The 27,788-nt window shown below is 38.9% G+C and overlaps 1 protein-coding gene across 1 annotated transcript in view; it reads right to left on the bottom strand.

The window, feature by feature from the left end:
* Window positions 1-25,419, bottom strand: part of LOC136828025 (uncharacterized) — a 33,286-nt gene extending 7,867 nt beyond the window's left edge. Inside the window, exons 1-5 of the mRNA XM_067085663.1 lie at window positions 25,306-25,419; window positions 17,826-17,878; window positions 15,235-15,404; window positions 10,209-11,610; window positions 2,594-2,690 (exon numbers count right to left, since the gene is read on the bottom strand). Coding sequence (XP_066941764.1) covers window positions 2,594-2,690; window positions 10,209-11,610; window positions 15,235-15,404; window positions 17,826-17,831 — 1,675 coding nt within the window. The 5' untranslated portion in view covers window positions 17,832-17,878; window positions 25,306-25,419. The remainder of the gene's footprint in view (window positions 1-2,593; window positions 2,691-10,208; window positions 11,611-15,234; window positions 15,405-17,825; window positions 17,879-25,305) is intronic.
* Between the last annotated feature and the right edge of the window lie 2,369 nt (window positions 25,420-27,788).

The raw sequence follows: 27,788 nt of genomic DNA, 5'->3' as shown, positions 1-27,788 counted from the left end.
GAACATTATTCTACCTGCCAGACAATCCCCTACACCTACTGTAGATATGTTGATAACACCATCAACACATCAGGTGAAGAGGAGCTACAAAATCTACGCCTGTATTCATAGATTTATCAGGCCTTTCCTTTCAAGATGAATAAGGATGAAAAATTGCCTTTCCTTGATGTCCTCTCCTTGTAACACAGAGAGGGAGAGACCACTACACAGAGGTATACAGGTATATACCAAGCCCACCAACATTGGCCTCAGTCTCAATGGCAACAAAGAATGGCCTGAAGATACTGTGAGAGTGTAATGAACACCTATGCTAGAGAGCCCTGACTCACTGCTCAAACTGGACTCCACCCACAGGGAACTTGACTCAATGACTCAATAAGGGTATCTAATATTATATAAAATCCTCTTGTGTATTACAGACTCCAGCACAAAAAACACCTGATGCTTCAGGTGTTCCAAAAAGCCAGGATTCATTGATAGAGGCATGGGCCTCTAAAGAAGCAGAAAGCGGAAGTCAACATGTGTGTAGTGGAACAAACTCTGAATGCAAGGAAGCAACAGCAAATGATGAACCTGCAGATTTATCCCTTCCCAGTGTCACAAGAAAATTATCAAGAATCAGAACCTTGGAAGATGAGTCCATAGTAGACAAGTGCACTATAGGAAAAGAAAAAATTCTTGAGCATTTGTACTTCATACTTGAAGCTAAGACAGAAATGAGAGGCAATATCAAGGCTACTACAGCATCATGGCATAGGACACAATTCTTTACCAAAGCCGACAGAGATGTGGTTGCAAACCTTGAAGGTGAAGAATTCAATGTAGCAACCCCTAAAGGTTTGGAACAGCACCCACAGACCCTCCTCTCAATTCAAGGCATGATTGCCAAGGCAAACACTACTGACCTGTGTAGGATGGACACATATGGAGATCCTTTGTAAACAGTAAAATTTACATGTACACACACTTACAAATACACTACACTACAATAACACTAAACTTAAATAAACTTTAACACTTGAATAATGCATAACTCCACTGAATCCTAGAGAAAGTGAGAGACAAGAATACATGTGCTATATGAAAACAGAAATGGGGGGAAAAAGAAATTTATGTAGTATTAAAACAAGTTTCAATAACAACATACGCAGAGAACAAAGAGAAATAAACTACAGATCTGGAGTTCATATGGGGTTACATTCCAATAAACCTATCGTAAAGAAAAAATATCCTATGTCAAAAATATATTTTAACTTTTTTCCTGGGGGTAGTGATTTTCTCCTGTAACCATAACACAGATTTAAAAAATTTTTTTTTGTTGCTAACCATTATCAGCATACCTATGAACAGTCAAAACTGAACTAGTAGAAGGCCTATGGAATTAGCCATGAGCGGTTTTATATCCTCACAGCAGGGCATACTCTGAATGAGTGCATGATCCCATGCAGACAGGGATGAGGTTGAACATTGGTCTCTACCCCTGGCTGTTTTCCCTAACATGGAACTCTACCATAAGACAGGGAACAGGTATTAAAGGGCTTTTAGCTGCACTTTTCTCCAAATGTGTGCGGATCCTAAAAAAAAATACAAATTTCTTCCATATATTAAGGAGGGAAGGACAGAGTCTAAATGCACATGCCTCTGGCATGCTAAGAAAATGGCTCTGCTCCCTGCACCCACCACTACAGGCAAGAAAGTTTATCCCCCCACCTGCAACATCAGAGGAGGGGAACAGCTACTCTTGACTAACCCCCTCTCCTTCCCCGCCCCCTCTATTCCAAACCCGGCACACCAGAGGGAAATGGTAAAAAAAGTTATTTTGTATTTTATTTGATGAAGGATGAACTTCATGTCAGCCCGACAATGCAAATTCCAAAGCTAGAAATGATTCAATATAGTTGAGTTAATACAGAATTTAGGCCAAAGTCCAAACACTGGGCCTTATGAGGTCATTCAGTGCTAAAATGAAAACTGACAGTAAAAGGTTTGAAGGGTGCAGCTGCGAGGTGCACTATGAATCAATTGTTAAGAGAGGGTGGAAAGTAAGATGAAGAAAGAGAAAGAGAATATGGAAGGAGGTACAGTAAAAGGGATGAAAGGGGTTGCAGCCAGGGGCTGAAGGCATGCTGCAAAGAACCTTACATAATGCCTACAATGCACCGCGTAGGGTGCAATGACAGCGCTAACCCCCTACGGGGATGATTCAACATAGCCTGCACTTGAATATTTTCTAGATATGTTCCGGCTAACAGCAATTCCACATGCTGTAATGTAGTTCCTAACCTAAACTAGCCAGTACTTTTCATTTAGTATTCAATTTTAGGGATTTACCTAAGAATTTCCCACATCTAAAATGGTAGTATAGCAATATTTAGTCATCATAATGTAACTGGCAAGTAAAAACAAGTCTGTTAAATGGAAATGTTAAGTGGTACATGAATTTTTAATGTTGCTTAGCCATAAAGCTAAACTGAAATCCCACTTCTTAAGCTCTTTTGTATGACTGCTCCACATCCATGCATCAATACCAAGGAAGCTAATTAAATCTGCAAAATCAAACAAATCTGCTTAAGGAAAAAGAGAGCACACTTACCCTTGTACCATGCAGCATTATCCTCAATCCAGTCCTGATCTTTTGGTACATCACCATCCTTATAATTATGGATCCCTTTAGGCTCAGACTGCTTTGACTGTGAAAGAACAAAAGCCAAAACAATCACATTAAACATTCCTGATTCAGTTTTTCCACTATCCTTAATGCTTGTTTAGGGAATGGTGATGTAAGTTACAGAGAAGTGTAAAAAATCTTTGGCATACTATGAAAGTTTTTAAAACAATCAGCATATTTCACAAATATACGTCTTTTACTTAATAAATGCCTTCATTGCCTGTCTAGGTGGAGATGGCAAGTTGACCACTATATGTCACATATTCAACATTAGATATTTAGTTAAGACACTCTTCAATGGTGGAAGAAAGTCCCATCTTACTTCCTTAATGTGCTGCACCCCAAGACACTTGGGAGCAGAGTTAGTTAGTTATAAATGATTTGTTTAACCAGACCTCTGAACTCTTTTAGGGTTCTTCTCGGGCTGGGAAAAGAAGGGGAAAAGCCTCACAAAAATATGATGGTGAAGTGAGGCTGAGAACACAGCAATCGAGGGCACAAGGTCACACGTAAGCAGGAATGGCATAAAACACAGAAGCAGTCAAGCAGCTAGGAGCAGCTAAGCAGAACCTGGGACCAGACAAGTACTCAGATGCTCCAGGTATGAAGATGTTACAGCCAAAGGGTATCTCACTCTAGCTGCAAGACTGCAGGTGTAGCAGGTGAGCAGTAAAATGCAAGGCTATGGTCAACTCATTCATGGAAGTGTCCACTGCAGCAAGGAACTGTCCTTGGCACATGCCTGAAGCATCATAGTCTGGCTAGAATATCAACATCACCAGTGTGAATGAAGCCTACTGAAAGGAGGGACCAAAAAAGCAGCTGCAGAAGTGGCCGATAACGAGACAGGCAGGTTCCTTCCAAGAGTAACTGGGAGAATATGGGAGGGGGGGTTGACATCCATAGGGGAGAAAATTACTCAGGTGTGGAAAGCCTAGGCCACTTACACTGACTGCTCTTGACACTGGGAGGAGGCATGGCAGGGGAGGAAAACTAACCAGAGGATACTCAAGACTTCAAAGCCATGGTCACAGAGTGATGAGAGCAAAGTTCAACAAATAGCTGACTGAAGAAATGGAAGTACAATGCTCATCAGCTTGCCACTGGGTGTAAAAATGCCACTGGCTCAAGGACTAATTCCTATACATAACATACCTTAAATCAGGCTACTGTTGGCCACTATACAAAGGGCAACGCAAATGAGGACCCTTATCTAAGGATGACATAAAAGTACTAAAGTACTTCTCATCCAGCCTCGACAAGTATGCTGAGGCATGATTGATGCAGAGTTAATTCCTAAAGATAATCATGCAGGGAATACTACCCAAATATAACTAAAATAAGAAAATATGAAATATGGATGCACTTATATCATTAATCCTTCACAAAATCAAAAATATTTATTGAGTGAACAAACCATCTCAATATATGCTAGCCATGGTTGAAAAATGAACCTCAAACTACAAATTCAAATTGAAAAGAATTATGAGAACTTGGAAATTACAGAAATTGCTAAAATTTACTGGAAATCACTGAAACATATTGTAAAAACACTGAAAATGGGAAGTTGGGAGTACTCACAGTACCTCAAAGGCAAAGTGTCATTTGCCAGCTAAAACATATAAAGAGGGTAATGAGACTTTACTAACTTGGAAACCCAGAACCACATCTATAAGCTACCAAGATGCCCAGAGGAATGAGTAAAGCATCACCTTGTGGCCTGATGAAGCTGAATGGCACTTGTCGAATTGGGTTTCTTTCATACCCAATGAAATATGCCTGACAAAGTTAATGGGTTAGAATTCTTTGTAACAAAGAATTTAACAATTAATGCGAAGGAACAGATAAAAAGAAAAGACCTAAAGGATTCAGTCCTTTGGAGACACATCCTGATAGCACTTACTGGGCAGAGCAGGCTATCTCCAGCAGAAGCATTTTTGTCATTCAACAAGTCTAGGCCATATGGGAAAAAGACAAAAAGAGGAAGGCTGAATAATAATCCTTAATTGCAGAACGACTGAAAGTTTCTTAAATGTTCCTTGGGTAATCCAAGAAATCGTCTAGAAAGGAACACAGACTTTGAGAAAGAGAACGAGAAAGAGAACACCGTTCATCACATTTGGTAAAGGGCAGTAAGGGTGTAGTGACTATGGGTAACTGAAATTGATGGAAATAAGGCTGCTTCAAAGCAGGAAAAACTCAAGTCCACCATGAGATCTAGGATGTCCGGCAACCACTTTTACTGTAGCAAAAAGATAGCAATGGGAGTCATCCGAGAATATGCCAATGTCTGAAACCTACCATGAACCTGTCTCGGATCTGATTAGTCCTGCTGAGAGTATTCACCAAGATGCTGCGAACTCCCAGAACAAACGTTAGCATGATGGTAAATCATGTCTTTCTGACCAGGCACAGATCTCTATTGCAAGCAAGCAAAGAGATTGACTTCATTCCCTTCTGATTTCTCAGGTATACTATGGCAGTGGAGGTGTAAGCCATGACTGATGGTCATGAATGTTTAAGGCCTACGAAGACTGCCAGTAGCTCTTAAAAGGGTCATGTGACTCCATTTGCCTGGCCCAGATCATACCCCTTTCGCTTGAAAATCGTAGTGGGCACCCCAACCCTCATTTGAAATGTCTGAGAACATTTGAAGTTATGATTGGGTGATATCACTGGAACTCCCTTCGGCAGATTCTGCTGATCTTGCCACAAATAAAGATCATGGAGGATGTCCTCTGTGGTTGTAACTGTGACTGGAAGGGGTATGTGCAATGGCAACTGAGATTTTTGAACCAACTCCTCCAGCAAAACCAGAAGACCTATTATAAATTGCAATACACAAGTCAACTTTTAAAGTCTGGAAAAAAAATCTCTCCCAAACCTTAACCAATAAGTGGCAAATATGCATTAACACAATCCTAGTAACTGCTGTAACCAAATACTTCTAATGAAACTTTAAATTCATTTTGCTTATTTAATTTATCTAACACACAGATCGATGCAAAAACTAAACATTAACCAAAAGGCTAGAGTAGAGTTGACCTGGTTCAGCCTAGGTTATAGTCTATGCAATGACACATCCTTGGCACCTCTTCAAGTTTCTTTTCATTACTAATGAATCTAAAAAGCTAGCCAGACAACTAAATTCTGTGCATTTCACAACAGCATAATACTGTAGATTGGCATGAAAGCATAATGGGCTCTTGCACAAATTCTAAGCCAAGTATTGACAGTTAACACTTACACGGACCCATTGTTTTGCAATTTTCCAAGTGGGGTTAGTGGTGGTGTCTCTGACTACCCATTTACTAAGACTAAGCTGAAGTTAGGGATCAACCTATGTAGCAAGTATAAGCCTAACCCAGAGTTTTGAGCAAGGAATCTTTGAGTCAACCTACACACCACACTGCCTGGTGCACAGCAATTAATGGTATCAAGATCTGCCAACACTTGGCTGTAAGTAGAAGATGAAGAAACTCCTGTGTTAATATGCATATCTAGTTACACTACCTGTGTGGAAAAAGATCATACTTCAGGGGTATCTGCAGGCCCAAGGATCAGCACAAGCAGAAGCAGCTGTGGGTGGTTCTTCAACTTGTTCCTAAGTGAAACCGAGACCAGCCAGCCATCCAGATATTGACAGAGCTTCGGGCCCAGATGCTGAGCCCATGCAACCATGGGAGCAAGTGTTTTGGTGATGACCTGAGATGTACACAGACCAGAAAAAAAGTGGGGTCTGAACAGGAACACACTGCCCTGCCATTCAAATTGGAAAAATCTTCCTGGAAACTAGGTGAATTGGAATGCAGACGTACACATCCCTCAGATCTATCAACGCAAAGAAATCCCCTTTTAAGGTAGCTGAGATGAATAATTGGTCTCTGGTCTTCATAAAACAGTGCTGTACTTCAGAAGGAGGAAAAGTCAACTATAAAACTCATACTTCTCCAGGCAAAGCTCCTGAATGACTCCCTTCTGATACATGGAGGCCTCGTCATCAAGTACCTACATCTTCACTATGCTAGAGAGGTAAATCTCATGAAAAAGAAAGATGTTGCTACCATGAGGAACCTCCAAGACTCAGATTCTACATCAGTGGATTCACATGCCCTCCAAAACATCTAAAGGCAAGGGCTGACCAGGGGGATGAGATGAGAGGGGATGGCAAAACTCATCTTTAGCTACCTATATACCTGGTGACGTATACAGGGACTGGACTGACCACCAGACCAAAATGGCAACTTGGAGCTGTGTGATCGTGAGGAGGAGCAGAGCTGATGTAGAGTATGGATGACTTCTTTTACATCACATAGAGGTTGAAAGGGACTGTGTTGAAAATGTCACATACTCAGTTGAGGGCCCCATACAGGAAGTATTATCCTGGAGCGAATGCAAAGCCTCAGCAGTTTCCTCACCTAGTAATACACTGTCCTTGGATGAACTGAAACAGAATCTTTTAAGGGTTCAAGGAATATCAGGTAAATGACTGGCCTGAGTATGAGATAGGGGGTTGCACTTGTACCATGCTGGTAACATAGGCTGAGTTGGAGGGAAGGAACAAAAAAGTGAAGTACATAAGTGGAAAATACAGCTAATTAAGAAACAATAGGGTGGTGGTGCAACTAACATTTGTAAGTTCTGGGAGAGCCTCACTTATTAGAATGAACTGGAAAGCAGTCCTAGGAGTTATGGCTTTGCTTAGGTGAATGCAGTTACCTGTGTGGGCAAGTCTGCTTGAGATTCACACCAACTGGATCTGAATACAAAAGCTTCAGGATGATTTCACATAGATGAGGCTGGGGCATTTGGAAATAAAACAGCTTCCAAACAAGGATTTCCAATTGACAAGGCAGCAGACTTCTGAGACACCATGATCAAAGGCACCCAAAAGGGCCTAGCCAAGGATAAATGAGCAGCCAAGTACCCCATACAGCCAAGCAAACTGAGGTGGTAAGTATACTGAAGCAGCAGAGTATGCCAAAGCAGCAAATTAAATATGTTACCCTTTGTATATATATATGAATATACAGGCATCCTGGAGCAGTTAGGTGCACCGAAACTGAATATAAGGAGCAGCTGAGTACAAGGGTGCAATAGAGTACTCAGGGGGGCGGGTGTGCAAAAGGCAGGGGTGTACATGACAGTAGCCAAGGCAGAAGCTGTCACATATAGTGGAGCACTCATCTACATGGGCGAGATCACAGAAGGCACAAACAGTTGGCAGTCAAAAGAAATCACTGAAGCAGTAAGCATATAAACACAGGCAGCAAGGGAGCAGGCAGTGTTTGTGACCTAACCATCCAAGGATGAATAAAAAAATAAAAAAAATTGGTCCCAAAACACAGGCACCAACTCATCCTGAGAAGGCAAGAAAGAAACATTGCTGAATGAAGGAACTCCAATGAAGAGGAAAGAGTAGGTGGAACAGTAGGAGGCAGAAGAGCAGGAGTAGTTAAAGTAGAAATGGAAGGAGCACATGACAAGAGACTCACCATGGAGTTACAGGCAGATTACCAAGAGAGGGAGACATCCATGAGGTAAAAACTTTTTCAGGCTAGAAGACAGGGAGCTGAGGCTGGATATGGTAAGCATTTATTGAGAGCTCTTGATGAGATGAGGTGGCATCATAGAAACAGAAACCTCTATGGATGAGCTTTGAGAATTCATAGTCTTGCATGCAGCGCAAAGAGAAAAGTCAGAAGAATTAACGACTGTGCCACCAGATGCATTTATACACTCGTTTCTGAGTATAGATGGACCTGTGATCAACAGTTCAACCCACACACACTGGAAGTGTCTGTTGAGGGGAATACTGTTGTCTGGCCACCTACACAAGGGTACTGCAAATGCAGTCCTTGTCCAACAACAACCCAACTGCACGACCTGCTACCCTTGCCCACACGTTTGCCAAGGATTAGATAAAGTAAAATTATTACCCAAACACTAGCACATTTAAAAGGAAGGATAAAAACCACAATAAAAATACAAATTATCTTAACACCTGTACTCCTGTACTAACAAAAACAAAAATAACATGAAGTAATGAACAGCTGAAACAAAAAATGGAGAATCAAAAGTAACCTCAACTTTGTACTGGTGATAACAGCAAAACACTTAAACAAGCAAAGGACTCAGGAAAGGGCAAAACTCAGTCTACAAAGCTAGGCCATCTATAACATTTAATGGGTTCATAAGAACTAAAATGTATATACAAATTATGTCATCGCAACAGTGTTATATTTTCAGGCACAGCACAGTATAACCTAGTCCACATCTGATGTCCTGCTCACTGTTGTGTTGCTCTCACAACACTGATTATTATTTAGAATGTGACTTTATCAACTCAACCAAAGAGAAGTTTAAATTATATTATAGAGGTCACAGGCTAATAAAGGTATCTGTAAACATAAAAACTGCATCAATGGACTACTTTTGCCTTTTTGGGTATAATATAACTAGGGCTGTATTTCAGATCATCATTGTTTAGTTCATCAGATATGGAATATTACTTAACACATTTTTTAAAAAGTGGCTTCTATTCTAATAATCACTCCAAAAAAGATGATTAACACTTTACTGTGTTAATAAATAGTTTAACCAGACCACTGAGCTTACATTCTTAACTCTCACATGGCTGACCAAAGAGATGTTTAAAATTACAACATGGGGGTGATGTGATAACACAATGAAAGTGCATCATTGATAATGATTAGACACTGCCTTAAGAGATGAAGAAGTTATCAAGGTGCAACTCTCTCTGTCTCCCTTTCTGTCAGTATGCTTCCTTAGTTAACAATGAAAGTTGAATACCAAGAAAAACTCATCTGTCATATACAGGTTCTGAGATATCCATCAATTCAAAAGTCAATGGATTCAGACTTGATTCCAACATACAATCAGAAGTTGTGGGGTCAGCAGTTATTTTTTTATTTTCTAGATTCATGTAGCGATGTAAAGCCATCAGAAGGGTTTAGTACTGCTTCTGTGACAGAATTGCATGCACAAACAGAAATAAAACCTAAACAAACATAAGAGAACTCCTTAGGCAATGGATACCTATTTCTATAAGTATAACAATCCTAAAACTACAAGTGTCCTTGGTACAATATGTTAACCTTTTAAGGTAGTGGATAACAAGAAAATCTGAACAAATGAGAATAGCTTATTTGCCTTCTATGAGAAATAAATGAATGAAAATGAAAGGATATTAACTTAGTAAGTTGGCTGATTAACAAATCTACACCTAACATAAAATACTGATTAATTTTTTATGACTAAAACCAAAATTAGTACAACCTGCATTTCCAAATCCTTGGATGTAATCCACTTTATAATAACTCAACTTCACAAAATTTGAATGAATTATTTTTTGCACACTCAGGGTTTCAGTATCTGTTATTCTGAAGGGTACTTTGTGTAAGACACAGAAATGAGAGATTTCATCCCTTAAAGGTACAATATATAAGATTCTTAACATAACTAAATTGTACAAGATTCTTAACATAACTAAATTGTTACAAAGGTACAGCAAACTTACCACTGCAACTCTGAGATGCCTAGGAGACTCCAGGTGTGTGATGTACGCCTGCATTGCATTAAAACTACGGTTACAGCACTGACACCAAAAAGATTTCCTTTCTCCATGTACTTCTCTTGTACTAGATATGATATCAGGGTGATAACCATCAGATTCCCCATTCCCTGATTCATTAAGGGTAACTGGAGAGCTTTTTTCCCTGACAGGGACTGATCCTAGTCTTTCTAGGAGAGATTTTGAAATGCTACTTGCAACTGGGTTTTCAGTGTTTTTGACTTTCATACTTGCTAAGCTAGGATCAACAGAACCTTGGTCAGTTGTATTTTTCCTCTTTTTACTTTGCCTCTCAAGACTATCTGACTGTGAATGACCTTTATCTAATCGTATGGGAGATATTCTCCCTCTGTCTACCCGTATGGGTGATATTTTCCGTTTAGGCTTTTCTTGGTCCCCAACAGTCAAATCTACCATGTCTATTTTGGGAGAAACTTTGGAACTCTGCATTCTTATCTCTTTTAATCTCTTATCAATACTGTTTTCTATAGAATCAGCAGATTTCTTTGTATTTGAAGGTGACTCCTTTCTGTTGTCAAAGTCACTGGAGACTTTTTTTTCAACAAACCGAGAAGTACCTCCTGAAGTGTTTGATGATGATGCCTGCTTCTTCTCAGTAATTTCACAAGCTTTTTCAAACATCTTCTTGATCTTACTCTCATCAAACACTAACCTATGAGCTTTTGAAGATGGTAACAGTGACTTACCACTTGTGTCCCTATTTGGCTCCATAGACGAAATTTTGCTTGGACCACTACTTTCATCTAAGGAAATAAATCTTCTGATAGCATCTCCTTTCTCTTCCTTCTTTACCTTCACCCCTTCCACTTCATTCTTGTTTTTGACAGTTGTTGTTTTAGAAAACCTATTGAAGAAATTTTCAATATTTTCTAAGTCTTTTCTTGATGCTGTGAAATCCTGTGAAGGTGTAGGCTCAATTTTCTGGTCTTTACTATCATCAGTCTCGACTCCAATACTGGCTTCCAACTCTTTGATTTTACCATTAAGGACTTTGATCTCAGGATTCATCCTGAAGATCTGATTAGATATTGCTTTCACAAGCTGTGAATTCTCTTTCAGCAGGGTAGTGACTTTATCAAGCTGTGTATTACTCTGAAGCTGCAAAAGCAAATCATTTCTTTGGTTTGTCAACTGTATCTTGTGTTTGACTAGTTTTCTCATTTTGTTAATAACTTCCATTTTCCTTTTCTTGAGTTCTTTCAATTCATTCTTCTCATCAACCTCTGAAATCTCCCCATCTTCCAATTCCTCCGCTTGTGATGTTTTAGTCGAACTACCCAGAATGTCATCAATGCCTTGCATTTCATCGGGATCAAATTCAAAATCTCTGTAAGAGGGGAAAAATGTTATTATATTGTCCATGTAAATATATCACAAATAACAATGTCATAATTCAACTAGACTATATTCTAAACAGTTTTTTAATGGTATCTCATTTTTAGTTTCACAACAAACATCATTTCCATTAGCTGACATTCAAGGTCTTCAAAAGCCCTAGACACTTTATTCCCAGTTTCAAAGATAACTAAGTTAAGGCAGGATGGTCACACCACAAATACAGCTCACTGAAAGTGGGTTTCAGACTAATAAGAACCTCACTACTAATGTGTCTAGACTACTAAAATACTGAACAGAAAAATTTAGGATAACTCATATTTTTCCCTGGTTATACAAACCAGAACCTTTTAAATAGTAGTATTCCTAACACAAGCTGGAAATGGTCACTGAAGCTTGATAACGCAGTGGTTAATTGGTAGCAGGTAGGTAAATGGTGGGGTATCACCGACTCACGTGTTGGTAACGCATCACTTTTTCCCTTTGGTGAAAGGGACTGTGCAGGGTTGAGGTAAGATTTTGATAAAAGGAATGGTTTGTATATCTAAGACGAATACAATTATATTGAATTAGCTATTTATTCCTATGAGAATAAAGACATCACTTTTTAAATAAAAGTTTGAGGAAAATGCCCCAGAAGTCTGAAGTTACAGCATAAAGACTAAAGGAACAGTCAAAAATCCCCCTAGACCTGTCATATTCCATGTAGAATACCAACATAGGGCTGACTCCTGTAACTGAATATACAGTCTTGCATGGGATGCATAGGCTGTGCCAGAATTTAGTTCTTTTTCTTCTTTCGACCTTGATAGTCCCAGTATAGCAGGGTACACCACTCGAGTCATCTTTCTCCATCTATTTCTATTCCTTGCATCTTCTTCCCCCCGTCCCATATAACTCATAACCCTCCTCACCACATCCATCCATCTGATCTGCTGCCACCCCACACTCCTCCCCACCAATCACTGGCATGTTCTTAGCTCTCTTGATTGGATCCACCTCCTCTCATCTTATTACATGACCATAGTATCTCAGACAAGTTTCTCTAGCCTTCTCCTTCAAATTACATTACATATACCACACATTCTTCTTATATCTTGACTCTCCCTCCTTTCAGTAGTGATATTCCAGCAATCCATCTTGCCATCCTCATCTCGGTTCTTTCCAACAGTCCCTCCTCTTCCCTCTCAAGCGCCCAAGTTTCTGCCCCATATAATAGTATGGGCCTGATAACTGTCTTATAAATCTTCATTTTGAGCCTTAATGTCATTTTCTTGTATAAAACAGCTCCAGTTACTTCTCTCCAATTTCACCATGCTTCTTTCACTCTCTGTCCCACTGCTTTCTCGGTAGCTCCCTCCTCTGTTATGACTGATACCAAGTAGTTAAACTCATTGTTCTGTTTGAGCACTGTACCTTCTTCCACTTGAATGTTTACTTCTTCATGACCTTCTTTACTACTAACCATTACCTCTGTCTTTCCAATGTTCACTTTCAATCCTTTCCTTTCTATGGCTCCTTTCCATGCTAAAATCCTTTCTTGCAGTTCTTCTTGTGTTTAGTTCACCATGTCTAACTATACTCAGAGTAAGATCGATGAAAATCTTGTCATTCCCAATTAGAGAATGGGAAATCAACATCAGTAAATAGCAATAGGGGATGAACCACAGCATTATAAACATACCCAGTGCCTCTGTTATGGACGGAATGGAAAGAACACAGCTACGTTTTTGGAAAAGTGTTTGGTTGTGTAGTTCTCCAGCATTCACCACATCACCATACATACACACGAACTGGACTGTTTACAGTTGGGAAGGGGCAGAGGAAGGGATGAGACCCAAACCCAAAGCATCTCTTTCCTAACCTAAACCCAACCATTTACTTTAGGCAGGATGCAAGCTTGTCCCAAAGGAGCTGGAAAAAGCTACACAATAATTAAGCAACTTCCAAAAGGCTAGGAAGGTGTCCAGGAGCTTAAGGCATTCCCTTGTACAAGGGTGAAGGAAGACTGTCAGTCAGGATCCTGCCCTGCATAACTAAAACCTCAGTTTCTTCTGAAGCATATGTGTGATTCAGAACCCATGTGCTAAACCAAACAAAATCAACGTCTCTCTCTGCAAAAAGACTGGAGATTCCAACAGCAAGCATGGGATTTCAGTAAGGGTGACTAAGATTCCCTCTAATACCTCACAAAAGGGAATGAGTGAGTAGTAGCTGCAGGCATGGAAAGGCAAAACAAAAATAATCATGATACATAATCTGCGAACTGGCCCTAACTTCAGGGAAGAATGCATGACTGGGACAAGGATACTTATATAGAGGAACCATCAGTATGCTAGGTGACATTGAAATATTTCTGTGATCCTTTGCAGACAAAGGAGAATTAAGGCTTCTCTTCTATACAAGGAAATCTACTACCCATACTTACCTGAAGGTTGCAGACTCCTTGAACCCTCTGGAGGGAAGAAGAGTACAAGGATATCATAACAAAGGAGGGTTAAGGGCAAGCACTTCTTTCCAAGGGTAAGGGAAAATGACAGCGAGTTGCAAGGATGGCAAGAGGTAACAGCAAAGCTGTACCTCAGTAACTACCTCTTGAAGATCTTAGAGATTCCCTCCAAAGAGAGTCAAGTTTTGGTGTTGGAGTCTTCTTGGGAAAGCAAAAAATGCACAGTCCTGATGTCCATATAAAAAATCTTCCACAAGATCAACACTCAGTAAAGACGTCTCAGAAAGACCAATCATGAGCAAAACTAGTTGGGAGGAGAAGACAACATATTCGAAGGCTATGGTGTTGCCCGAAAGGAGAATGAAAACTTCTGTCATCATCTTCCTCACCACAAACTCCTAGAATGACTCGTGCCTTCAGACTACCCAATTGTATGAATAGCATATGACCATTCTCATGACTGAATCTGTCTTCTATTGAATTCTGGTCCAGCCCAAACCTTGACGTAAACTTGCAAAATCTGGATTGGGTGAGTTGGTGACTACAGACAATGGAGGTCTCTCTGTCCCCTCATATAGTCACCTATCATCCTATGTCTCTCAATTTTTTTTTTTTTAACCTTTGCAGAACACTACAGCTCTACCAGATTCCTTACTTCTGTTACATGCCTTGTTCTCTCCAGCAACCACCTTTGGGACTGGGGGATTTCAGGCAGTAGTAGCAAGAAAATGTTGAATGAACCTGAATAATATACTTCCACCACTGTCACCTGTTTACTGTTTGTTGATCACCTGCAATTGTCTTTACTATCAAGGTACTGCCTTTATAAGTACACCTCATTTCAGGAAGGATCTTCATGAAATGTAATCAAGCTGACCAGCTTACAGAAAGGGGGAAGGGATCGATCGATTGATCGAGAGAGAGAGAGAGAAAGAGAGAGAGAATTTATAGGGTAAAATTACTGGAAACCTTCAGTTTGGAAGAAGAAAAATTTACTTAAGATCTTCATTTCTGAAGAACACTGCTCTGCGTGACAATCAATAAAAACATGGAGGCACAGTTTCATATCGGTGAACAGGGGAATCTCCATTCAAAATGTCTGTAATTTGTAAAAATAATTTCCAATTTGAATTAACATTTGTCTGAATCTCTTAATCTGGTATTTACCTTTTTGAGGCTCCACTAGATTCTCCAGCATCTGACGATTCTCCACCATCATCAGCCTCGTTGAGTTCATCAAGTACTTTTCCAAGATCTTCCAAGTCTTGAAAGAGATTTTCATCTTGAAGGAAATCATCTAGACCATCTAGAGCTTCACCTATGTCTGCACCGTTATCCTGTCATGAAGAAACATATAAGACTGCTGATAACAAAATAAAGATCAAACCTGAAGTCTAATGTTTAATGATATGTAGATATAGTGCAACATGATAATAAACCAATGTGTCACAATTTCTCAGTCTGTAATTATTTGAGATGCTTACTATATCCTTCAGTCACCATCTAACTGAAACTTTTTCACAGTAAAGATAACTTCCTTGTATACTAAAATATCTCGGTAACAATTTCTTTCCATCAACAAAAATCTTTTGAGGTATTTTCTTAACATCAGCTAAAATTACCCATATCCTCAGTCATCATCTAACTGAAGCCATTTCACAGTAAGGATAACTTCCTTGTATACTAAAATACCTCGGGAACGATTTCTTTCCGTTACACAAATCTTTTGGTTTTTCTTTAACATCTGCTAAAATTACAGTACCAATATCTTCTCTGGCATTCAAAAGAATAAAAACATTTTCAGATACAGGCAGTCCCCTGTTTACGACGGTTCCGTTCCTATGCCGCGCCATAAGCCGAAAATCGTCGTAATCCGAAAAATCATCGAAAATCGTCAAAAATCCTAAGAAAACCTTACTTTTAATGCTGCGGGTGTATTAAAAACGATGTAAACTGCATTTTTATTGAGTTTTTCATAAAAAAAAACTTTAAATTTTGATTATTCTACCATTTTACAGCCATATTTCTTCCGTCGGAGGGGCGTCGTAAGTGTTGTAACCCGAACATCATCAGAAACTGGAAATAATTGATGAATATATTTGAAAAGAGTCAGAATCCTTGAACGCCGTGGCCGGACCATCGTACCAGGACTGCCTGTATTCCTTTCTGCATATTTGGAGGAATATTTATTGTTTAACTAGCACCAATTTCAGCACGAATATGATATCAAGATAAAAATACAGTGAAAATGGCACTGCAAGAGTTACAGGGAAACTATGATGAATAGTAGCCCTGGGAAAGTGTTGTCCGAGGAGGTGACACAGATGAAAACTGGCTTAGGGTGGGTTTAGACAAACAGTTGGGTGTGCAAATCAAGTGATTTTATGAAACAAGCTCAAGGCTATAGCACATAGAAAGTTATGACACAACTGACAGAGATACAACAGGGTGAGCTGAAGATGCATGCTGTAGACTTGTTAACAGTACACCAAGTGCAAGTTCTTAGCATCAAACTGCAAAGTGAATAATGTAATACTATAACTCAGTGACTAGCTTTGTGTAAAACTGAATCTCAGTAACAGGAGAGTTAAGATTTTTTAATATTTCTAAACAAGAGAAGATGAGAAAAGGCATGCTCTTGATGAAAAAACAAAAAACTAAAAAAAATTTGTTCTGATAACTCTTCTATATTGCTGTTTCGTGTTTACTGTACTTAAAATTTTCAGGATAAATATGATTCATCAGAACAACAGTACATCCACTCAATGACAGACAGAATAAAGGGTGTGGAACTAGATATAGAACATACAATTTTGGCCAAAGGCTAAGCACTGGCACCTGTGAGGTCATTCTGAGCTTTAAGGGAAATTGAGAGTAAAAGGTTGCAAAGGTTTAACTGGAGGAAAACCTCACAGTTGCACTGTGAAACAATTGTTAGAAGAGGGTGGAAAGTGAGATGGAAGAACGAATATGAACAGAAGTACAGTAAAAGGAATGACAGGGGTTGCAGCTAATGGCAGAAGGGACGCTGCGAAGAACCTTCAGTTAAGCCTATAGTGCACCGCACGTGAGGTGCAATGATGGCGCTACCCCCCTACGGAGAGGAATTAGATATGCTACTGCATGTACAGTACTGTACTTTGGAATCATACCTGGCCTATCATGCCCATATCTGTGGTTGTACTCACTCCCTGCTGCACCAGCAGTGAGTGCAGTAGCATATCTGGTTCTACAGCTTTATTCCCTCTGTGATATGAATACTGTATAGTATTGGTCTGGCAAATCATACGTCTGCAGCTCAAAACCGCAAAGAGGAGGCTGTCTTTATCATCTATTCCCCCATGATGTTTTCTGCTTAAGATCTCGTAATGCATACTTTACTTAACTGCCTCTGGGGTGGAAGTTGAATATTTACTCACAGCTGGATGGGAAGGGAGATGGGGGAAACCACAGATATATGTAGAGTGAATGAATGGATATATAGTTGGCAAGGCAAATCACATGTCACCAATTCAAATCCTCAAAACAGGTTTGACTTATCACCACTAATAATAAGAGCTGATATTTCTCTAAGGGCAATCTCGACATAAAATTTCTTACCTAGATCCTAGGAAATTTAATTTAGCTACAAAGTGTATTATGTAACTTGAAATATCTACCCCATGCACCTCACAAACTGGGACTTGGAGATAATGTACAATAATCACCTAATTTTTCTATTTACTAATTAAGAATATACCATATACAATATATCTTACCTCCATGCTTACTCTTCGGTGTGAATAACCCTCAAAACAGTCGGTAAACCATTCTGAAAAAATAAAGATGTCTTAGTCACTTTATAAAATGCAACACTGTACAGTACTTGAGTCTTTGATTTCAAAAGAGACTAGACAATAGCAGTAAGTATAACTCCAGCACGTTTTGAATCAAAAGTCAATGGGAGTCTCATGAACAGAGATATTTAAATATAAAATTATTGCTTATGAGGAAGAAAGAACTTTGGTCAGATAAATTGCATACCATGGTGACTAGGTCAGGGAATAGACAAATTGACTAAACTTACAATAATCTACTTGCCTGAATATAAACCTTATACAGTAGTTAAGAATAAATAGTACAAAAAATATAATTTTTCAAAATAAAATTCATTACTTGGATATCTAACTACTGTTAAGACAGCTGCTGAAGATAGCTTATACCACCTCACCTATCGTTGTGGGGATATAAGCTACCTCACCTATGGCTGTGGGGATATAAGCTATCTTTCATATTAGGTAAACATCCTAAATAATGCTTATTCTTCCACTAGTATACTTGTACAAATAAAAAAATGTCCTTCCATTTTTATGAAAGAAAAATACCTAGAACATCTCAGTTTCTATAATGGACATGTTTCCCAACTGTCTCTTCTAGCACAAGCAGTATCAAGACTGACTGATTTATGAAATTTAGGCTTTCATGCCAAGCACTGGGACACTCCATAGTTAAAAGCATAGCACTCCTCTGACTACTAATGCGAGTGTAGTAGTCCCATATTGTCCATATACAGTATTGTAACAGCTAACCGCTGAGCTATACACGCCATACTGTAGTACAGTATTTGTGAAGAACAAATAGCTTAAAACAGAAAAACAATCTGTATCGCCAATGTTTGCAAGGTCTGCATGACAGTTTATTACTGTCATGGTCTGAAACAGGTATGGAAACAACCATGCTGAAATGCTTTCTATCTCGTCATAAACAGATGATATTACTTCATGATAAGGGCACAGTATTCAACATGCACCATTTAGGGGCATTTCCAGTACACTCAAAAATTTTCTGTAAAAAGACAAAGCAAACAGAACAAATCTGCTATAAAAAGGAAAATTAACAATGGTTAAGAACAATTCCATAACTAGGCAGTCAAGTGACTTCTACCAGCCTATCCTATATTGATCCCAATTTAAAAGATACAATACAGGCAGTCCTTGGTTATCGGCAGGGGTTCTGTTCTGGGGCGTGATGATAACCGAAAATCGTTATAACCAAAATCGGCGATTTCAGGCTTTTTCGGTGATTTGAAATCGGCGCTGAAAAGTGCTGATTTTCGGCTATCGGCACCTCTGTTAGGTATGTATTGGCCCCCATACCCAGTTATCGGCGCCGATAAGCGGAAATCGGCGATTTTCGGCACCAAAAATTGCAGATTTTCATCGCTAGACAAGCACCATAAAACCTGATCGTCATTAACCGCGCCCGCCATTAACCAGGGACTGCCTCTACACACCTTCTGGCACTCTGAACACTACTATTTCTTTGCCTGTCCTTAATAGCACGAAAAACAAAGGGAAATGGCACTTGCTTACATCACAAGATAAAACCTGATTTGAAAAGGATTTTCCTATATAAACTTGGCAGGCCTGAAGCTTAATGACTAACATACAGTAGGAAGAGATTTAATTTTGTATTAACTTTTACTGAAAATCCTTGCCAGCTACCAGCCTCATGCAGTCACCTGGACCAAAAGAATATAGTTGACCATAAGGAAATAGAAATAAAAACAAAATACCGTATAATTTTCACTTGCTTTGCATCTGCCTTATTAAGTTCAGTACAAGGTGGAAATTTTGTCTGAAGTCATTAGGAATTACAGAATATTAAACCGTGGAAAGAAACACCCAGGTAAAAATATTTCTGATAAGCAAAAATGTTGAAATCAGAAATAGACAGAAAGCACATTTTGAGACAGTTCTTAATATACCAGTCCCCCAAAAGAGGATATACCACCTACTCAGGAAGATTTAAATATTGATGAAGGTGAGATCAGGCTGGAAATAGTAGGTAAGGCAATACAACAGTTAAAGAATTATAAGGCACCAAGAGAGAATGGGTTATTCTCAGAAATGTTTAAAGTAGAGGAGGATACAGTATATTAGTATTTGTCTTGAAGATATTATTCAATGAGATACAGGTGACAGGGATAATACCATCAAGTTGGAAGAATGGTGTGATCATTTAAGTTCCAAAAAAGGGACATCTGAGTAGGTGTGATTAATTGGAGGGGAGTTGCTTTGTCATCCATGACCTTGAAAATTTTTCAATAGAGTACTGTTGAATAGGTTGGAGCCAGTGGTTGATGGTACTCTGAGGGATGAACAGGCTGGTTTTGGAAAGGGACAGGCTTGCAGTGATCAGATCTTCATAGTTAGGCATTTAATGCAGCAAGCTAATGAAATGAGAACTCCATCAAGTCTTTGCTTTGTTGATTTTGAAAAGGCCTTGATAGTATTTCAAGATGGACTATGGGAAAAATGATGAGGCATTATGGAATACCGGAAAGTTTGTGAGGGTTATTATGAACATGCATGAGGGCACATCTTGTAAAATGATGGTTGATGGTTGTTTGAGTGATCCATTTGAAGTTAAGTCTGGTGTAATTCAGGGTGGCATTCTGTCTCCTCTGTTGTTTTTATTGGCTGTAAATTACGTTATGTGAAAGGTTAAAAGAGAAACGGATATGGGTATACTCTGGGGAGAAATTGGGAAACTTCTTGACTTAGATTATGCTAATGATATAGCTTTGATCTGCAAGAGACCAGAAAGGATGCAGAGAGTGTTGGACTGTCTAGTGAGCGAAGGTTGAAAGGTTGGTTTGGTTATTAATAGTGGAAAAACTGAAATCATGAATATGAATATTGAAAATGCACAGGATTGTCTAACTGAAGGCATGGTTGTAAAGCAAGTGGGTAAGTTTAAATATTTAGGTACTTATTTAGATAAGGATGGTTCTCTGATCACAGAATTTATGGTAAGATTAAAAAAAGTCTCATCAGGTAATAGGATTGCTTAAAAATATTTGGAATAATTGCAATTTTTCTGTACATACAAATATCAAAATTTATAAGAAAGGCAATGAGTAGGAGTATTTTGATTTATGGGCATGAGTCATGGTACAGTACAGTGACTTCGGATAATAAATTCTTATAATAAGTTGCCCAGAAGAGTATTAGGAACTAATTGGATGGATAGGATATCAAATAGCAGAATTAGAGAAGTAATGGGGGTGCAGCCGGTCGATGAGTATGTTACGTTCTTGTGCTGGAAGTAACTGGCCATGTGTATAAAAGACAGGGAATAGTGCGAGATACACCAGGGTGGGTTGCCCTTGGCAGAAGAAGTAGAGGCAGGCCAGAGCAGACATGGTTGAGGACAATGAGGAGGGAAGCAGGAAATGAGTGTTGGGAGATCTCGAGGAGTTAGCCCAGGACAGAATGTGGTGCCGTGAGTTCATCAAGGCCCTATGCATCCCTGTGGGTGCCACAAGAAATGATTCACTGAATGATGGATGATAATCAGGAATTACAAAAAATAATTATGGCCATATACACTAGGCAACCATTGCACATTAAGTCAAGAGCCTAACCTTTCAGCCTTCGCTCACTAGACAATCCAACATTCTCTGCATCCTTTCTGGTCCCTTGCAGATCAAAGCTATATCATCAACATAATCTAATGTCAAGAAGTTTCCCAATTTCTCCCCAGAGTATACCCATATCCATTTATCTTTTAACCTTTCACATAACGTAATTTATGCCCAATAAAAACAACAGAGGAGACAGAATGCCACCCTGAATCACACCAGTAAATTAATATCTGAATATGATCAGCCTATACCATACTAGGTCTAGACTTAAAAGTCTATCACAAATATTGGTTAATATTACAAGGCAGGACATTCCTATTTGCTACTCAGGTAGCAACAGACCTATGTGGAAGAGGCGGTGATAATGGATGCAATAAGTCAAGTTAGATGTGCTCCCTAGGTCACATTAAAAGGTATATAAGTTTTCATACAGCTCTTTTTTAATTGCATTTTTTCTGTCTAAAATGATGACAGGCTGTTGGCAACTTAAAATATCCAAGATCATCAGACTATCCTTCTCCAACATCCAAAACTCAAGAAAAGCAATTACTTTTGGGTATGATAAAGTGGGAGATCCAGAAAGGACAAAATCCTCCCATCAAACACGAAGCTGTGGCCTATGTAAAGTATGTTTGATTACAATGTAGCCTATCCTCTGAACACTTTCTGAGCAAGATGAGGGGGAGTTCAAGGAAGGCTATGCACCCATTTTCAAGTAAGCCTGCTCTATAGGCGAGATTAAATATGAGGTAAAGTTAGGTTAGGTTAAAATGAAGTCTAAGATTATCCAGGGAGGAAGCCACCAGCCAGGTAAGGACCCAACACCCTAGGTTGCTTAGGCCACAACCTCATTACTTATTTTAAGGCAAAACTGAAGACTACTACCATGCCCCTCGGGATTGGTAAGTAGGATATCAGTTTATGTGCAAAACAGACCCATGTTTAGTACCAGCCCCCTTGGGAATGAACATAAAAGCATAAACAAATATCACAAACATTAACAAAAGGCATAAACATAAACAAAAACATAAGCATAAAGTAGTAAACATTAAGGTGGCTGACTGGCAGAAACTAGGCTGTGGCTAGTCTTCAGTTTTACCTACTTTAATTTACAGTGCTCTAGGTTTGATTAGCTAAAAGGCTGAAGCCACCAAACCAACTAAACCCCCCAGAAGCCTCCCCTCTGTGATCCACCAAAAATGTAGTATATAGCCTAAGGTAAAACTGAAGACTAGGCTACTAGCCTAAAGCTGCTAGGTTCCTGCCCATCGCCTACCAGAATATTTACCGCCTTTTATATTTTAATCTATGTTTCTGTTTATTGTTTATGTTTATGATATTTACTGTCTTTTGTTTACAGTAATACCTCAAACTTACACAAGGTTAGGTTCCAGAACCCCTCGCATAGGGCGAGGATTTGCCTAAGTTTGGTACGGTCAATAAAAATGCTAATAAATGCTTATTTCTAGAATTTAAACACTAAATATGACCCTAATCATGCTCCCAAAGTATTACGCTAACTTTGAAATGAAATTAATGTTAATGTAATTACACTTAAAAGTTAGCTTAATACATTAACCTTAAAAAAAGAAATAAATAGTTGACTTAAAAATAGAGTACAGTATTGTAATGGGCACTGTATTTGCCACACTAGCGCATTTACAGTCGGTACGTATGTATGCTCATGTTACCCCTAATTCATGGGATGCCATTTTCTTTTTCACTCACAGAGTAAAAGACATTTTCTCTGCATCACTAGGTAAACTTCATAAGTCACAGTCATAATGAAGGTACAATTCAATACAATAAAGAAAACATACACATAATGTTCGTGGAAAATATAAGTAAAATTCAATTTATTTAAAATTATGTATTGCACAGGTAAAGATGTACAGAGAAATAAAAGCTGTAAAAATATGTGTGTGCTAAGAATGAGAGAGAGAGAGAGAGAGAGAGAGAGAGAGAGAGAGAGAGAGAGAGAGAGAGAGAGAGAGAGAGAGAGAAATACATATAGGCATTGTATATACAGTGACTATACTGCCTTTGTACCATATTTATGTACAAAAATATAACTAATACAAATTTTCCACACCGATTTTACACTTAAAAGCATGAAAACTTATAAAATAATTAAAAAATTAAATAAAACACTTGCTGCAGGGGTATCATCTTTGAAAAATGCAGTAACTTTGCAAATGGTTATCGCATCTTGTAAAAGTACACTAATTGCACTTGCCGTAATTACCTTTGTATCATGTTTATGCATGTACAAAAATAAAAATACTACCTTTTTCATACAGACTTTACACATAGAAGCATGAAAACTTATAAATTACTTCAAAAATTAAACATAAACACCTCTGCAGTGTTTCTCGAGGATTTCACAAATGTTGAGTCTGTGAAAAAATTGCACATGCCAATTAGTTATGTTCAAATGAAAAGTTTGTGTCTGTGAATTACCACGACTCAAAGTACATAAGATCGAGGTATCACTTACTGTTTGTTCATCCCCAATGAACCGGTACTAAACACAGAATAAAACATAATGCAGAATTTAGGCCCAAGGGCCAAGTGCTTGGACCTATGAGGTCACTCAAAGCTTAAACAGAAATTGACAGTCAAAAAAGTTTGGGTAGAACTATGGGGTTGCACCGCATCGGATATTACCTTGGAAATTTACTTTTCCTGTAGTATTTTGGTTCCTTATTAACAATTTACTGTTACTTTTTGGCGGTCGACTGTAATTAACCTGTAATTAACATCGGAATTGATATGTTTTTGTACGCTGGCCATCCTGGAATACAATTGAGCATGCGCAATGTTATAGGGGAGGTTTTGGTGGGGTACGTTAGGTCAGTATAGCTCCTTTTTAACAGGTTTCCTTAACCAATCCCTTTTTGAACATATGGCTCCCTCATGACTTGCGCATGCGGAACCATTCCATAACAACAACATGGCAGTCCGTGCAGAGTTATCCTGATAGGTGTAACTGGGGTAAACCTTGCAGTTGTACTTATGAATCAACTGTCAGAGAGGGTGGAAAGTAAGATGGAAGAAAGAAAATATGAATGGAGGTACAGAAAAAAGGAATGACAGGGGTTGCACCTGGGCCCTAGGGGCCGAAGGGATGCTGCCAAGAACCTCAAGTGATGCCTACAGTGCACCGAGTGAGGTGCACTGATGGCATTACCTCCTGACGGGTTTCACACACACACACACAACAGGTTAGGTTGGTTTCTCGTTGGGCGAGCCCGTAGAGTTGTCGCCTACCACTCGTTAGGCCCTGAGTTCGAGTCTCCGGCCGCAATGAAGAATTAGAAGGAATTTAATTAATTTCTCGCTATAATGTGGTTCGGATTCCACAATAAGCTGTGGGTCCCGTTGCTAGGTAATCAATTGGTTCATAGCCATGTAAAATAAGTCTAATCCTTCGGGCCAGCCTTAGGAGAGCTGTTAATCAGCTCAGTGGTCTGGTTACGCAAAGATATACATAAATCAACAGGCCAGGTCAAGCTGGCCTAAGCCTACTCGACAGGTCAGGTCTCACCCATAGTGTACTCTAGACATCCAAATTAAAGAACATTAGTCAAAAATCAGCACAGAACGCTACAATAACCACACATATAATTACAATAATTACAAGCAAAACCATGGCAATAGGCCTACCAACAATATACCTAAGAATAGCAGAGGCTAAAAAATGCTTACTGAATAGATTCAAGGAATTTCAATTGTCAATGAGGGCACAAGTTATTGGTAATTTTTTTTCAATTTACTATACTAACTCGTTATCCGAGAGGCATAAAATCATCAGTCAGTCGCTTCCCTACCTATTTTTCGCGGATCAGATTGTTGTGTTTGTCGGGCGATCAGCCAATGTACATGTCAACACTAGATGTTCAGAGGACGTCAAAACCTCTCGAGATTCAGAGGACATCTAACCAGCAAACATATGAACACTGAGTATTATAACGCAATATTTCACGCATGGAAGGGGTTAATTATTAATTAACACAATATTAAAAGTTAATTCAATTTTTACAAATGTTAAAACGCTCCAAGCTGCAAAGTGAAAGAATTTTCAGATACGACTTACCTCGCAAACGTCAAGCTAACATCCTTTACTAACTTTGCAGCTATTTAGCCAGCAAATCAGAGGTTTATCCAGAGACGATTCCTGTATCATTTTTGGCATTTTTTTTTTATCCTTTTTTGAGACCCTTTATTAAAAATGTCAAACACGGGGTGTGTGCGTAAATCACATTATTCATAAAGCTATATGGGTTTAGGTGAGTTACTTTGTCTATGTGTGTATGTATACACAATATAAAGAAAACCTTCTTCATGATATGAATAAACATTTGGGACATATGTGCGCACCATCTCACACACACATAGGTTAGTTTATCCTGGCATTTGGGCCGGAGATTTCAAGAAAAAGTGAACAGAATACAGGGCGTCACAATGCCACTAGGAAACATTATCGACTGTTCGAGATGTTTTTCCAGATATGATGATCATAACAATAAACATATGTCCAGAATAGACGAATATTTAAGTACCTTCTTCTGTGACGAATACAAAATTATTTTTTCCCGTAGCCAAGAAATGGACCAGAATTTTTACGATCATAACTATTTTACAATAATTTTTTCATTTTATTTTGACACAACTAAACACCACCTGGTAAATGTGTGGAACTGTCATTTCAGCAAATTATGTTGAATAATTTGATTCCTCGGCGCGCAAGTACATACGCACACATGTGTAATTATGGAAATCCCTCATTAAAATTAATGTTAATGTCCTCGTAACTGATGTGCTGGAAAAGCGAATTGTTTTCATTTTATCAAGACTTGCAGTTGAAGTTGTCTATGATCATCAAGAGTGCATACGTAATTGCGTAGTTGCGCAAATACAAATCGCACTGTTCGAGACGTGTACGACGACGCGAGACTGGAAAGGTATGTTACAGCTCGATCCCGTCGTTTTGCATTTGAAATGCAGTGTTTCTCCCTTGTAAAAGACATGCGCTTGTATTAGTTGATAAGGTACGTGTTGCCATAACACTTAAAATAGTGTTCTTTTGTATTTTTGATGTAACAGCAAATTACTAAGAATTGTTATGGTAATGTTATGTAAGTTACACCATGTTGAGCAATGTTGGTTGCAACTGTATCACCATCCGCAAGAGGTGTGCGATATTCTTCCATGAGTTTTATGAAAATGTCAAAATTTAAGTTAAATGCCACTTATGAATGTAATGCAAGGTCAACTGTGCTGGGTAACATTTAAGTTATGGACGAGTGCAGAATAGTCTAGGTGTAGGCTAAGGACTGCATGCTGTTTGGCACAAGGCTGTTGTCTTAAATAAACTTTTGTATCGCAGGAAACCGATCATAGCGCAGAGGTGATTCTAGACTGGAAAGAAACACAGTTAAGGACCAGTTTTAGAAGGGAATAATTATGGAAGGGGCCCAACTAGTAGTAAGATGCTTGCTCTAACAATGTATCCAGCTACTATAAACAATAAGAAGTGTTAAAGAAACCGCAGGAGTCAGGCTTGCGATTCCCCAACCTTACTTCAGGATGAAGACTCGTCAGTCTTCGGCTTTAAATGCTACGTCTAAGAACAGGCCTAAGATTATGATTTCGTATACTTTTTTTTTTTTTTAACTTAGGCTAAGGAAATGCTACGTCTAAGAATTGGCCAAAGATTATGATTTCGTATACTTTTATTAACTTAGGCTAAGGCTAGAGTTGATGTGTATAGTCTTAGTTAATTGTCTTAAATGAATGGCAGCCTCTGAATGTACAGCAGTTACAAGTAAAATTATTATACACACAGACACACGACGAGTGGTTAACCCAAGGAAAAGGCTAACACACCAGTCACTGCCCCAGTCATATTTTAACTTCCACAACTTAAATCGCTTTGTATACCTACTCTTGCATCTTCCGTGCAGGCATATGAAGCGTGCAGAACTCATTACACACATTGTATCATTCAAAATTCTCTTGTAAAGTCCCCGCTCAACGCGTTCTCTATAGAGAACATCCCGTTTTCTGCGGTGCCCTCACATCGGCCTAGGGGTCGATCAGAATATATATTTATCACCATAATTGTAAATTGTGTATTTATTGTCTTTCTAAACAATCATGCTTTATGTACAAGTAACGAATTATTTATGATATGCGTCAGACGTTATTGATCACTATGTTTCTGTATGAACCTGTCCTGTTTTTGTAAAGAATTAGTTTGACCTCAGGTCACCTGTAAATCTTTGTACCGGCGGTCTCTGCAAAGTACGCA

Source organism: Macrobrachium rosenbergii, chromosome 42, assembly GCF_040412425.1.
Source record: "Macrobrachium rosenbergii isolate ZJJX-2024 chromosome 42, ASM4041242v1, whole genome shotgun sequence".
Classification (NCBI taxonomy): domain Eukaryota; kingdom Metazoa; phylum Arthropoda; class Malacostraca; order Decapoda; family Palaemonidae; genus Macrobrachium; species Macrobrachium rosenbergii.
The sequence above is the reverse complement of the archived record's forward strand: the minus strand, read 5'-3'. Positions and strand labels throughout refer to the sequence as shown.